The sequence below is a fragment of the Hippoglossus hippoglossus genome, chromosome 8, assembly GCF_009819705.1.
Source record: "Hippoglossus hippoglossus isolate fHipHip1 chromosome 8, fHipHip1.pri, whole genome shotgun sequence".
NCBI classification, from domain to species: domain Eukaryota; kingdom Metazoa; phylum Chordata; class Actinopteri; order Pleuronectiformes; family Pleuronectidae; genus Hippoglossus; species Hippoglossus hippoglossus.
The window spans coordinates 447957-463891 of record NC_047158.1 but is presented as its reverse complement, the minus strand read 5'-3'; the positions used below and the strand labels follow the sequence as shown (position 1 = coordinate 463891).

The 15935-nt window shown below is 45.9% G+C and overlaps 1 protein-coding gene across 2 annotated transcripts; it reads left to right on the top strand.

Annotated features, from left to right (window-relative positions):
* The first annotated feature begins 1340 nt into the window (after positions 1-1340).
* LOC117767006 lies at positions 1341-6158 on the top strand. 2 transcript variants are annotated; one of them, XR_004614805.1, is made up of 4 exons: positions 1341-1886; positions 2753-3579; positions 3677-4179; positions 6012-6158. XR_004614805.1 is itself a non-coding variant. In XM_034594512.1 (3 exons), exons 1-3 carry the CDS (start codon positions 1416-1418, stop codon positions 4020-4022), a joined length of 1644 nt encoding a protein of 547 aa, XP_034450403.1. In that variant the 5' UTR covers positions 1341-1415; the 3' UTR covers positions 4023-4195. The 2 variants fall into 2 exon arrangements, 1 of the variants encoding a protein (XP_034450403.1); XM_034594512.1 differs by lacking the exon at positions 6012-6158 and having other exon boundaries at positions 3677-4195.
* Positions 6159-15935: the final 9777 nt, after the last annotated feature.

Here is a 15935-nt window from a genome sequence, read left to right as displayed (position 1 = left end):
TAACCTTGTCATCTGGCCCCACCACATATGACATAATATATATAATAACGAAATTAACCCAGAACGTTGCATTCAATTATCTGTATTTTCAATAAACCTAATCATACACACGTAGCACCTGGATGTGTGCCCGCAAACAAAGATGATCTAAGACCACTGAGTGACTTTGAGCTCTTCGGCACCCTCAACGCCGTTGTTCTGTCCCTCAAATGTGTATTCTGTTTAGTTATACAACAGCACCCCCTTGGGGCAGTTCAGGTACATAACATTGCCAGGGATCAAGGTGTGAATCTCCCGGAAGTAATTCAGGGTTAGTTTATTTGCGTTATTTATAGACGTCAGCTCTACACATAAATTGTGTTATTCTTCTGCGGGCTAACGCATCTCCTGTAAGTATTGTTGTTTACAAATTGTGTCTTTACAACCAGAAGGTCATCTTGCCACACAGTATTATGTTTACAGCGGCAGTTTTGCCGAGCGACTACGCTAAGCTAACGGGTATCGCCGTGTCTTTTAAGATACGAGTCGCCGTGTGATGTTTATTATTGAAGTAGCTCTGAGAGCCAGATGGTAATCTGTCATGTCTGTATTGTTTTTACAGTTTCACCAATTCATTAAACTTCGTGAAAGTTGACATCTCTGACGTGGAGTTTTTTGAGAGCGTTAAGCTGGTTGGATAGCTAGCGCCACCCCTCATCAAAGTAAACCACAAATAAACAATAAAGATGATGATGTTAAGCCAACATTGCATTACCCACACAAAGGTTTTTCCCAAACACAAGCTGCTGCTTCTGCCTACACTACGCCTCATCACACATCACAGGCTCCTCAGGATCGTGGATCAGCACCGCAACAGAACATTTATGATCATTCCCTATTTCCTGATCAGAGAACGCCTTATGGATCTAGTTATAATCAGCCCCAAACAACTAACGATCTGGCTAAATATCTTGCACGCAGCAACCTAGTAACCTCAGGCCTCACCACATTTGATGACCAACCAATGAACTATTGGGCGTGGAAAACATCTTTTCTATCTTTGCTATTGCTGGTTTAGACCTATCTGCTGGAGAGGAACTCGACCTGCTATCCAAGTATCTGGGTAAAGAGTCAGCAGAACAGGTGAGAAGAATCAAAGCAGTCAACATCAGACATCCAAATGCTGGACTGTTAATGGCATGGGAGAGACTTGAGGAAATATATGGCTCACCAGAGGCTATTGAACAAGCCCTCTTTTACAAGCTGGAAAGCTTCCCCAAGTTTACCACAAAAGAGCCACAGAGACTCAGAGAACTAGCAGACCTGCTGTTAGAGCTTTCGCTTTCTTTAGACCTTTCTCTGTATTGGTAGACTTTGTTCGTACAGAAGCAAAAGCTCGCACTGATCCCAGCTTTAATCTCTTCACGCCAGTCTCTATGGAGAGAAAGAATAAGTGGGACAGACCTGTGAAAATGCCTGTATCTGTGCACAAGACACAAGTTTCATCTACAGAAAGATCTGAGTTCAGAGAGGATAAGAAATCAGCAGACCCAAACAAATATTGTCCCCTGCATAAAAAACCACATCCTCTAAGGAAATGCAGAGGCTTTAGAGAGAAGAGTCTAGAGGAACGCAAACAGCTTTTGAAGGAACACTCCTTATGCTTCCGCTGCTGCTCCTCTACAGATCATCTCACCAGGAACTGCTCAGCTGAAGTCAAATGTATGGAATGTGGGAGCACCGGTCATGTGACAGCGCTCCACCCAGGACCACCTCTCTGGAAACCTAAGCCGTCCCCTCCCTCTTCAGAGCATGGCGGGGAGGAAGACAAAGCGGACATCCAGGAGGTCACATCAAGGTGCACACAAGTGTGTGGTGAAGGAGTAAGCTCAAGAGCATGCTCCAAGATACAGGGGCGGCTCCTGGCATAGGCGACATAGGCGGTTGCCTAGGGCGCAAAATGCCGAGAGGGCGGCACAAGAGACAGATTTACACCATCATCCTCTAACCCCGGGGACGCACCGGAGGTAGAAGCGCCGCGAAGTGCCACGAAAAGCTGTCCGCCTCCTTTCCGCGCCCATGTTAAATAATTGGGCTGTTCGCACCGGCAGCGTAGTGCCGGGAAGCACCGGGAAGCGCCACGGCCTGCTCGCGATCTGCAGCCATGGTTTCGGGGTCTGTTCTATTTTTTTCGCTCCCGGCGAGCAAAAAACACACTGAAAATCGATTTCTAAATGATATAAGTGATATATTATATATTATATAAATGATTTAAGATGCATCCCATACTTTCGATTTCCCCGCTGTTCTCCTGGAGTTTCAATTTCGAGAACTGGCGCTTCCGCCTCAGGTTCTCCCCGACGTTCAGGCTGCGGTGTTAGACTGCAGTTAGAGGCAAAGATGAGTCAAAAAAGGATTAAATTATCAGGTGCACAATTCAGAAAGCGCCGCAAAGTAGAGGAGGAGAAGAAAGAACAATATAGAGGTAAGAATCACCCCGATTGTGGACATCATTAATGTTTATTTTTGTCGACATGACATGATATGCTGTCAGTACAGCAGATTTCAGACTCTCTTTATATTTTTTTGTATATATTTTTATTATTTTTTATAACCTACAATTTTGTCTGCCTGTGTGTGCATCTGTATACAGTCCAAAAGTTATTGGGGATGCATGACAATTTGCGTGTGTATGTTGGGGGGCGCCAATCTGAAATCTTGCATAGGGCACAAACATCAAGCATCTGCATTTGGGGGGACGAAGGCTGCCAAGATATGCCTCGTAAGCGTGTATCCAGCCGGACACAGAGGGGAGGCCAAGAAAATGTATGCAATGCTGGATGAGCAAAGCAACCGCTCCTTGGCACGCTCCAAGTTCTTTGACTTTTTCAAAATCTCAGGGTCCTCTTACCCATACACATTGAAAACATGTGCTGGACAAATAGAGACAACCGGGAGGAGAGCCTGTGGGTTCACCGTGGAGTCAGCAGACAAGGGAGTGAGCTTTCCTCTACCCACACTTCTAGAGTGCAACCAAATTCCCAATAACCTCTCTGAGATACCTACCCCGACCGCAGCTTGCCATCATACTCACCTGAAGCACATCGCCGACGTAATACCACCCCTCGATCCGGACACCGACATACTCCTTCTACTGGGCAGAGACATTCTCAGGGTCCACAAGGTCTGTGAACAGATAAGTGGTCCAGGAAATGCTCCGTTCGCTCAAAGGCTGGACCTGGGATGGGTTGTTGTTGGTGACGTGTGCCTTGGAGGAGCCCACAGACCACTAGAGGTGAGCAGTTACAAGACATCCATTTTAGAGAATGGTCGTGCCAGCCATCTGCAGCCATGCAACAGCCAAATCAAGGTAAAAGAGATCTTCAGTCAAGCACCTAAGCATTCACATCATGCTGCACTGACCCCCACGTACTGCTCAACGACACATGGTGGTGACAGCTTAGGACAAACGATCTTCACTCGAACTGCTGATGACCATAAACTTGCGCCATCAGTGGAGGACATGATGTTTCTCCAGATCATGGAAGCTGAGTTCCATCAAGACAGCTCGAACAGCTGGGTGGGACCACTACCTTTCAGGTCACCAAGAAAGAGACTGCCTAATAATAAGAAACAGGCGCGTCCACCTCTTTGGATACAGTCCCTCCCCTGCTGTGGCCCTTTATGGTCTACGAAGAGCAGCCAAGGAAGCAGAGGCAGACTATGGCAGCGACGCAAGAAACCTTGTCGACCGTGAGTTTTATGTTGATGATGCTCTAAAGTCCTTCGATACTGAGAAAAAGGCCATCAGTGTTCTCGGGCGAGCACAGAAAATGCTTGCAGCTTCCAACCTCAGGTTGCACAAGATTGCGTCAAATGCGCCTAGGGTCATCGAGGGATTCCCACCTGAGGATCGTTCCAAGGATGTAGAGGGCCTAGACCTCTTTGCTGATGAGCTACCAACTCAACGTAGCCTTGGCTTGTCTTGGAACATGCGCACAGATGCGTTCATGTTTCAGATCGCAGACGATCAGAAGCCGTAGTATTGTCTATGGTAAACAGTCTTTACGACCCCCTTGGATTCCTTGCACCGGTCTCAGTGCGTGGAAGGCTGATACTCAGAGACCTAACCATGCAAGCAGAAGACTGGGACACGCCACTCCCTAAAGACATGGAAATCGACTGGAGTAGGTGGAAAGAGTCACTCCAAGATTTACAGGAAATCCAGATACCACGCCCCTATGCATCTTTTTCTACTGCAGGTCTTCGCAGATGCGTCAGTGAAAGCAATTGCAGCTGTGGCCTACATTAAGGTGACTAGCCATGCAGGACAAACTAAAGTTGGCTTTGTCTTAGGGAAAACAAAGTTGGCTCCCCAGCCTGGACTTACAATCCCGAGACTGGAACTGTGTGCGGCTGTACTCGCAGTGGAGATCTCCGAGCTGATAGTCGCTGAAATGGATGTAGCATTCGACAACATCACATACTACATGGATAGCAAGGTCATGCTAGGATACATCCACAATCAGTCAAGGACGTTTTATGTTTTTGTGCACAATAGGACCCAACGCATCTGTCAGTCACCATGTCCTGGCCAATGGAAGTACATCCATACGGACCTAAACCCAGCGGATGTTGGATCAAGATCTGTGCCACCAGCTCTCTTGAAAAGTACGTCATGGCTCACAGGACCAGCCTTTTTTAAGAACGTGTCCCTAAACCCATCTAAGTCTGAAGAGACTTACGACCTCATCGAACCTGCCTTCGAGGTACAACCTGAAGTGACAACGAGTCTCACACATGTTACCAAGCATGTGGTGCACCCTCAACGCTTCATACGCTTCTCAAAGTATAACATTCTTGTCACAGCAATGGCACACTTGATCCACATAGCTCACTCCTTCTCCAACTCTGTCAACAACAAGTGTCATGGGTGGCACATCTGTCGCCCAACAGAGGAAGAACTGACAAAAGCCAAAGTGTGCATTGTGAGAAGCGTCCAGAACGAGTGTTATACAGAGGAACTCAAATGTGTAACCTTAGGATCCAACATTCCATCCTCAAGCAGCCTGTGGAAGTTGCACCCTGTCATGGGTAATGACGGACTTCTGAGAGTAGGAGGTCGCATAGGTCTCTCAAATCTGAGCACAGATGAAACTCACCCCATCATCATCCCTGCCCGGCACCATCTGGCAACCCTGTTGGTCTATCACCATCACGAGGAAGTGAAACATCAGGGAAGGCATCTCACCGAAGGTGCTATACGAGCTGCAGGATTCTGGTTGGTAGGAGCAAAACGCGGCATCAGCAGTCTGCTCTTCAAATGCGTCACTTGCAGGAAGCTAAGGGGAAAGACAGAACATCAACAGATGTCCGACCTACCAGCAGAACGATTGCAGGTAGCACCTCCCTTCACGTACGTCGGTGTTGATGTCTTCAGACCATGGGAGGTTGTCTCACGACGCACAAGAGGCGGACATTCCAACTCTAAAAGATGGGCAGTAATGTTCTCATGCATGTGTTCAAGGGCAGTGCATATCAAAGTTATTGAGGCAATGAGTGCCAGCAGCTTCATCAATGCCTTCGCAGTCAGGGGTCCAGCGAAACAAATACGGTCAGACTGTGGCACAAACTTTGTATGCGCCTCTCGAGAGTTAGAGATGAACACTACAAATCGGAGCTTCAAGAATGTGGAGAAGTACTTGAGTACGCAGAACTGCACCTGGGTGTTCAACCCGCCACATGCGTCCCACATGGGTGGCGTATGGGAACGGATGATTGGAATCGCCCCTTGCATTCTGAACTGCATGCTGCTTGAACACAAAAAGTCATGTCTGACGTATGAAGTCCTGGTAACACTCATGGCCAAGGTGGCAGCGATCATGAATGCAAGACCACTCATTCCAGTATCATCGGATCCAGAATCACCTCTCATCCTCACCCCAGCAATGCTTCTGACCCTCAAACCGGTCTCTACACCACCTCCTCCAGGTGATTTTAAAGGAGCGGACCTCTTTAAAGAGCAGTGGAAGCAAGTTCAAAAGCTGGCCGACACCTTTTGGAGTAGGTGGAGACGTGAATACCTCAAGACCCTGCAGTTTCATCACAAGTGGCAGTCGGAAAGGTCAAACCTTCAAGACGGGGACGTTGTTCTCTTGAAAGACAATCAGGCTCGGAGAAACGAATGGCCCATGGCCATCGTCACGAAGACTTTTCCAGGCAGGGATGGACTAGTTTGGAGAGTAGAGGTTGAGGTCTTCAAGGTAGGAACTAAAAAGATTTTTTCTCGTCCCGTTACAGAAGTGGTTCTGCTTCTGTCTCCAAAAACGGACTCTTGTTAAATGATATGGGATCTTTAAAGACCCCAGACGGGGAGTGTTCTGTCCCTCAAATGTGTATTCTGTTTAGTTATACAACAGCACCCCCTTGAGGCAGTTCAGATACATAACATTGCCAGGGGTCAAGGTGTGAATCTCCCGGAAGTAATTCAGGGTTAGTTTATTTGCGTTATTTATAGACGTCAGCTCTACACATAAGTTGTGTTATTCTTCTGCGGGCTAACGCATCGTCTGTAAGTATTGTTGTTTATAAATCAGAGCATGCAATCCGATGCTGGCCAGTGGCTTACGTGGCATTGTGTCCACGGTCGACCAGCTGGTTAAGGTGGGGTCCTTGATAGAGAAAGACTGGAGCAACTCCAAAGACTATTGGAACCGCGTACAGCAGTCCAACTCTTCGGACCGTACTTGCAAAAAATCCAGCAGGAAACCTGAACATGGGCAGGGCCATGGACATGGTGCAGATGTGATCATCAATCAAGGGAATATCATGGGAGATCCAATTGGTACAGCCGAGGTCACCCTCAAATGCAGAAAACACTGGCTCATGTTCCAGCAAGAGTGACCTAACCTTAAACTGCTCTGCCTCTGGAAGCACAGATAGATCAAGGGCCCTAATATGCTCCTGCACTGAGCCAACTTCTCCTACTTGGGAGTTAACTGTAACAGTACCACCCTCCTGCTCAGGCCCAACCTCACTAACCCCCATTGGTAGACTGACTACCTCAGCTTGTGACAGGAGTCCTACTGGACAGCGGGGCCTAAGCATTACTGCAGAAGCTCCGACATTAACAACTGGGATGTAAACAGTGCCTTGGGCAACACAAACCAGGGCAGGGGACACCAATAACCCTTCAGGTAGACTATGCTCATAACTCAATGGCTCAACAAAGGCAGACCCAGAAGACCCAAACTGCGCAGAACAGGTAGCAGCAACAATCTTAGTAGTACCTCCTGGTAAATAGTCAGACCTCCTTCCCCGAACTCCTGCCAAGGCTGCCTGAGAACTGGGGGGTTTGATTTCAGCCTGATGGCACAACTGAATTGCTCGCTGCCAGTGCTCTGGAGCCTCCATTACGGCAGGAAGGTCAAACAACTTGGGGCCATACTGGGAAAAGAGCTCATGGTAACAACCCTTAATGATGTTCATACCCAAAATACCTGGTACCTCAGGTGGTGCTGTCTGTTCGGGGGGGTCTCTCACTACCAGAACACCTCGTATACCCATTAGCGGCCTGCAGCTGTAACCAATGACAAGACTTCAACTTAGCCTGAAAGTTTTGCCTGAAAAAACTCTCTAATAGTGGATACCATTGACCCTGTATCGAGCACACACTTGACCTCTACACCTAACAATTTAATGGTTACCTGGGGCAAGGGGCAACTAATCGAGCTGCTACTGTCTCATCCACCAAATGATTGTCTTTTGAGCCTTGAATGTCCCCACCTAATGTTTGACTCTGCACACTACGGGGAACTAGTTTCCCGCCGGCTGACAGGTAGTGGCTTCTGCAACCTGGGGAGCTCAAGCAGGGTGACTGGGCCTAGTAGGGACCCGCTCATTATCACACTCCTGGGCATAATGACCTGTTTGTTGACACCACCTGCATATCACACTACTAGGGCGACTAGGCCTGGGGCATGGGGGTGTCTGCATAGCCATAACAGCACGAGTGAGCTGACCAAGCTGCTCCTGCTGCTTTTGGACCAAGACAGTCAAAGCTGCAAGCTGCTCAGTGGTAGAGCTGTTAGGTGCACAGTCAACCTGACACTGGACACTAGAGCTTTGCATAGCACAAAATGAAGGAACAGAATGGGATTTACTTTTATTAGACGGCCTACCCTCCCGGTCCCATCTGATGGCCTCAGCCCGAACATCAAGGAGGGAGAGCCCGTGGGAGTCACGGACCAACCTCTTTAATTCCCTCCGAAGCTCAGAGTCAAGAACCTTCTCCACAAACTGATCGCGCAACAAGATAGTCATTCGATGTGGGGAGCTTGCAATAACCTTTTCCATTAGGCAATACAGGGCATGATAATATTCCTGCAGTGATTTCCCCTCTAACTGCCTCCTAGAGAAAAAATCATCCTGCAAGGACACATAAGACTTTGGACACCCATATAGCTCCTGCAAAATAGCAAAAACACAGTCTGGGTCTTCCCGCTCTGCGAGGGGTCTGTACTTTATCTCATCCCTGGCTTCCCCCTCTAAATGGTCAAAGATAAAATGTGCTTGATCGTTGGGCCCCAAATGTCTAGCCCTCATGCTAGCCCTTACCTCATCCACCCACTCATCTACACCGATACTATGAGCACCCCTGAACATAGGGCACTTCCTTTCTCTAGGACGGTAGAATATACGTTCAGAGTTTTCAACAACTGGCCAAGAGGTACTAGGACCGGCCTGTCCGCGTGCCTATTCCTGTAGGCGATCCTTTTCTGCCTGCAGCTGTTGCACCCTCTCCCTGAGGTCCTCTAGTTCCTGTTCCATGGTGGATTAGTATTTCCCACATACTGCCAACTCTTGCCTTGCCTTAAATTAATGAAAAAAAAACCTATGTGCTATGCTCAGTGTACAACACTCCGCTCTGCTCAGTAGACAAAGATAACAGAAAAAAACTACAACTTAAAAAGCAAACAACACACGCCTCTGATTGTGGGATCCTGCCGAGAACTCCAGATTATTGTGGCGAATTGGACGACTTATAAAGAGATCTTACTTGACTGATTGTTAACCAACACCGACCACGCCACCTTGGGACTTTCACCCAAAGAATAAGCAATACTGATTGATCCCCACAATTATACTAGGGTTCCCCATAAATTCACAGATCAGTCCACAAGTGAATACAGAGACGTGCGCTTGAATTATAAAATATAACAAAGTTTATTTGGTCAGAAGTTCATTTTTTAAGACAATTCTTTATTAATCCTTTTCTATAAATATAGATATTTCAATACCAGATATTTTGCGTGCATGCAGTTCAACTGCCACACACAACACAAAACAAGATGTGACCCACACAGCCAGGAGAACAGGGTTAAAGTGACTGGAATGATCCGGATTCATGATCCGACACTATTCATTAATAACTAAATACATGTGATGATCAGTATGTATGAAGAGTGACTGAGTCGAGCAGACACACACACACGCAAACACAAACACTCCTGCAGACAGGAGAGAAGTTCTTTCCGCAGATTATGAGGCAATGCTATGTTAACTTCATTTTTACAGAAGAAGCGACGCCTCGTTTATCCAGGAACATAAATATGAATTCAGCAAGTTATTATGTAAGGTACTAGCCTTTATGTGCCACAGGGTAGCGCTGTTGGGCTGTGTACCCTCTAGAGAATCCAGCCTTTTTGCTGCAGGGACAAACAGTGCAAAACTAAAACCACCCATGTTCTTAACCTGGTAGTATATTGTGTTTATAAAGATGTTAGGCCACACTGCACTGTTGTTTTTAATAGTGAACACTCGTGTTTAGCCCTTGAATATTGTGTGTGATTTTGGCTAGTTTGCTGTGTATTGATCGGGCACTGTAAGTGCGCAGGATGTAGCAGTGGTCTGTACAGTTCAGGTGGTATTGTACCGTGACAGTCAATAATTTGTTGAGGTCTCTGCCGTTAATTTAAATGCAGAGTAACCTTTATTTTTGTAAACATATGTTGTATTTTTTTATATATTTTTTTATCATTATGTTCTGTTGCACTGAAATATGTTTTATGTTCTAAAAAGAGTTTACTTTTGCTGTCCTGCAAGGTGTTGGGCAATAAATGGCTAAACAGGTCTCAGCTGCAATTTAGAACCCCTGTGTCCGGTGCTTCCTTCTCCCCACACAACACCCAACCCCCATAAGAAACACAATGCAGAGTCCTGTGCTATGCGGAGAGGTGCCTCCAGGCAGCGGACAGCGAGAGAGGGCGTGGGTTACAATTAGAAAGATCAGTTGAGTGATTAGAAAAGAACAGAGGAGTCACTTGTTGACCAGCAGAGCCACTCGGATACTTCAGCCCCCAATTGCCACTGTGTATTTTGCACACTACTTTCACATTTCTTCTTCCTCTTAAATCTTTTCTTCCTCAGTGTTGAGAGGCAGCAGTGGGTAAACAAGCAAATGGCACTGAGTTATCATCTCAGTGTAAGATCCTGAGAAAGTTTAAAGGGCCCATATTGTGTAAAATACTTTTTCTGGGCTTTTACTATCCGTAATTACTTGAAGGGGGTCAGTAGGTACCCTCAAAGTATGAAAACAGTCACTCCGCTGACTTTTTTACTAGTCCGTTCTAAGAAATATGTTATTGAAACGTCGCGTTTCGTACTTCCTCCCCCGTATGATGTCATTTGGGATCACACTCGTCTCTCAGCCCCACCCAGCCGTTACCAGTCCAGCCTCCGAACCCAACACCCCTGCTCTCCACCACCACCCCTCCACACCAAACGCGACACAAAGCAGACATGTTACTGAGCTAGCAGCTTGTTAGCTACCACAAGCTAACCACAACAAACAACACTGAAGAAACACTGCACGTAGACGTTACTCCGTACTGAAACTCCGTTGTGAAACGCCGTACTGTAACTTGGGACGTTACTCCTACATTGGCCGACTGTCCTGCTAAAATTTGAACAAACATGAAGACGGTGTAACTTACCATTCAGAAACTTCCTGTTGTAACAGACTGTGAATATGTGGCTGGTGTCGTGTTCTTTTGTCCCGAGATATGAGAAGAGCTGGTCTCGGTTTGGTTCAACAAGTATTTATTCAGAAGCAATGAAAAGGTACAGCATAGCTATGTGCACATAGCTATGGGCACTCAATGCACAGCCTCGGCTATCTAGCAGCACGGGGTAGTCAAGAGTCGCGCCGAACGGACGGCGGGTGCAATACTTATAATAGTAGGTAGAACTTCATTGGTCAATAACGAGGGGGAGTCACTGTGGCTTAGCCCTGGCTCTCCCTTGCTGGTGCACAGGCGTGGTCCCAGCCTCTTGGTACTGGAATCCGCCAATGATGAGGAGCCGCTCCCAGTTTCGCCCCTCCTTTGACATTTGTGGGCAAATCTTCACATTTCTGACAGTGTTTGGTTTTGTGTTTTAAAAACAAGATTTGACCCGGCTGAAGCTTTGTGAGTCTTCAGTAGTGTTTTTGTTCATTGGAGTGAGGAACACTGTGTTCCTGCTTTATCGGCTGTATGTTCTGTGTGCGTAAGCATGCGCATTTTTTCAGACAAGACAACGCCTTTCCTATCTGCCCTTCAGAACCTGGGGCAGCTGCTTGAATTCTTTCTAAGGCATAGGTCACAGTTTTTTATGAGCACAGTGCATTCATGTATGTGTGATGTTGAATAAAGCTAAGGGAATACTGTAATATATATATAGGTTAGGTATGAGAACAAGTTAAAATACAGTGTATTGTATGCCACGGATTACAGTCCTAATACTGGTCTTCTATAGCGGTATCCAAACATACCAATGTGACTTTCAGCTGTGTTTACCAGAGTGAATGCGCCAGAATGAGACCGGTGATAGGCCTGGTTGCGTGTCACTCAAAGTGCAGTCAGCCAATCAGAGGAGGGGCTCAAGAGGCAGGCGAAAAACAGCCTGTTCTGTCTGCAGCTCCAGAGAGAGGCAGCAGAGAGGACATGGAAATACACATTGCAGCAGTTTTGTCGACTTTAAACCACTGATATATCATCTTAGGGGTACCAATACCTCAAATTAAATCCCAGAAAGGTGTAAAATATGGGCCCTTTAAGTGTGGAGTTGTGCAGATAGTGTAGTATTGTGTGTAAAAAGTGGGCGATAGGGAGAGACAGCGGGTTTGTGACCTGAGACTATAGCGACTGGAACAGAGAATTAGAAGTTAACAGTTTAGCTGTAAACTTGTTGTGAAATGTACAGTTCTGCCCATTTGTCTATTAATAAATGCTACATCTCCTCAAAACCCAGTACTCTCACTGCTCTCAAACGGTTGAGGAAGAGCTTTCACATACTCTGGTGAACCATCATCAACAAGATGAGAAGTTTCAGTGTATTTCACTCATTTTCTCACTAGCTTTCAACCCATATGATGAAAGCACTTATTTTGAACCACTATCACACACTGGTCGGCCTCACATCTGTGAGATACCCCTGTCAGTAACTGCACTCATGTGGACTGGTCCACCATACAATAGAAAGATAACTCGACTTTGGTGTTTCCTATTTATTACATTTACAAAACAGTGGTTAAAAATAGACAACCCCACCCCCACTAACACATTACATTACATATCATTTAGCTGACGCTTTTATCCAATGCGACTTCAAATAAGTGCATTCAACACATGTGCAAACACAAACACACACACACACACACACACACACACAGATACACACACAGGAGACTGGATTGGAGGGTGTCGCTTTATTGGTGTAAATTTACCAGGTCACACCCAACACTCGCTTGTATCGGACTCCCTGAAGCCAGACGCAGAACAACACAGTCGAAAAACAAGGCCGCTATATCACAAAGACAGTGAGAAAATGGTCAGAGGAGCCTGTGAGGCACTGCAGGCCTGTTTTGAGGTAACTGACTTGGATGCACTCTGTGAGCCGCACGGACAGGACATTGATGGGCTTAGAGTGTTCCTCTAAGTGTTTCTCTAAGAGAAACTAGAGTGCATCACAGATTATATAAACTTCTGTGTGGACTGCACTGTCCCAACAAGGACTGTCTGCTTTTACCCAAATAACAAGCCATAGGTAACCACAGACATCAAAGCCATCCTTAATGAGAAGAAGTGGACTTTCAGAGGTGACAACAGGGAGGAAATGAGGACTATTCAGAGGGACCTGAAAATCAAGATTAAGGATGCAAAAGACAGCTACAGCAGGAAGCTGGAGGGGAAACTCCAGCAGAACAACATGAGGGAGGTCTGGTGTGGAATGAAGACCATCACCGACTTCAGACCAGCTAGCGGCAGAGGAGTGGCTAGTGATGCTGACAACACGAGTGTGTCACCATCAACTTCAGAGAAAGCAAACTCATGTTACTCTGTTCCTCCAATGATTACGGATGTATGCAAGTATGCAAGTATCAGTTTCTCTGTACACATTAGTTAATCACGTACAAATGATTAGTTAATGATCAGTGTATAATTTGTTGATGTATCATTAATGGCTTGTAAGTGTAGTACACCACAAAAATGTGCAATCACTTTTGTGTTTATTTAATTGTATGAGCAGTATTTTTTATATAATGTTTAGGTCTTTATATAATGCCTAATAAAGTGAGAGACTGTCATGTGTTATGGAAAGGAACAAGCTAATTGTAAGCAGCATTCAGGCGGAACTTTTGTCCCAGGAACAGTTGCGCCCAGGAGGTCTTTGGGGGTAACTTCCGCCCACGCCTCCGACGCAACCTGGATGACGAACGGTATAACTCGTCTTCCCACTGCTGCTGCACTTTATTTGTATTTTATAGGACAGTAGTCAGTTAAACTGGTCAACCTCCGACACCCTAACGTTACTGTTACGAGTGTATTAGAGACACTGTAATCGTGTTTTGGGAATATCCGTTGAGGGTTTAAAAACGTAAAAGTCCGCCACTCTCTTGGCAGCAGGTTCAGACAAGTACCCCTGACTGCAGTGTTCACAATGTAGTGTGACGTACTTCCGCTTTCCACACTGCCCGTGGTTAGCTAGTTAGCCTAGCTATGAAGAAAGACACTGTCAAGTTTATGAGGAGGGAAGTCAGCTCTACAGAGCAGCAAGTCTGCAATGAACAGCTATTGCTCAGTCCCTCTTTGCTCTTCATCAGCTAAATTCTCCTCCGTGAGCTTCCACTCTTTTCCAGCTCATGCTGATCTTAGAAAAAATAATTAAGCACCTATAACCCCAGAATGTGTTTAATGTCAATTGCAAAAATTACATTGTTATAATCAGTCCTGATACCAATGGGAGAAGTTTGAAGAGGCCTAATAATAACAATTTTCAATAAAGTGACTTCAATTGCCTTATACAAAAAAAGGTTGATGTCCATTTGAAATACAAAAATTGCTATTTGTACTCTGGTTTGTTTAACATTTTACTTATATCAGAATATTTTCCTCATGAGAAATTGGACAGACTATATAATCTAGAGATACTGACAAGTCCAGTAAAGAGATCAGACAACAATCCGTGTATAATAACAAAAAACAAGGTTATTATTTCACAACTGCTCCTTAAATTAAGCAACGACTCTCAAATTATTTTTGTTACACACAAAACCTCTTAGTCCTTTTGGAACTGAAACGTGAATTTGAAAGGTTCCATGAGGATAGTGGTTACCTCTTCCTCCTGGCCATCATAAGACCGCAGTTGTTGGAGCGTTGTGATGCCATCTTCCCCATTCATCCCAATGAGTCTGGGAAGGGAGAGCCTGCCTCGAAAGGTCTGTGACACCACTCTGCTGCCTTTAGAGTGTCTCTTAAAAGATCATCTGCACTTGTCCAAAATTCTGCAGCACGTGTCCTGACAAGAACCGGGAAAAGAGACCACATTTCTCCTGTATTAGCTTCACTATCAGAAATACTTTATTGATCCCAGGGGGAAATTGTGTTTGTTACAATTGCTCCATGCAAGAGTAGAAATATAAGCATATAAAGATTACATTTTTTTTTTGAATGAAATATGAAATATATATAATATATGAGTTCTGTGGATCGCGTATCAGAAATCGTAATGGTGGATCCAGTATGGCAGATCCTGTATCTAGCTGGCTGATTGTGATAATAATGGCGGATCCTGTATCGTGTTGGCATCTGATAATGGTGGTGGACCACGACCGAGGTGGCAGCTGATGGAAGATCCTAATGGCGGCAGTGGACAATGACTGTGGACTATAGTGGCATCCGATCTTGATGGTGGATCATGATCGTGGTGGCTGCTGACCATAGACTATGATTGCAGCAGGACTGCTCGATACATAGTATTTCTCCTCAGATACTTGACTCAGATACTCATATTACTGACAATAATCCATCAATTCATTGACCTTCAGTTATGCTTCAAAATGTTTATTCTTATCAATGCTCCAAATACCCTTATCTTGATGATGTTCTCCTTTACACTTGACATCTATTGCACTTCTGTCCGTCCTGGGAGAGGGATCCCTCACATGTGGCTCTCTCTGAGGTTTCTACATTCTTTTTACCCTGTTAAAAGGGTTTTTTAGTAGTTTTTCCTTACTCTTGTTGAGGGTTAAGGGCAGAGGATGTCACACCTTGTTATAGCCCTATGAGACAAATTGTGATTTGTGAATATGGGCTATACAAATAAAATGTTATTGTTGACTGAGGTCCTTCAACAACTGCTGGACTATGCTCTCTCCATGACTTGCTGGTCAAACACAGGAGCACGTTCAGTGCAAGACTGAGACCAGCGAAATGCACCACAGCAAGTCATTCCTGCCTCAATGTAGGACCCCCGACGTCGGAACAGGAGTGGCGTCTGCCGGGACCCTCCGGCGCAGAACAGGGACTGGCGTGGTTGCTGCCGGGACCCCCGACGCCGGAACAGGAGTGGTGTCTGCCGGGACCGTCCGGCGCAGAACAGACACCGGAGGAATCAGTACCGGGACCCCCGACGCT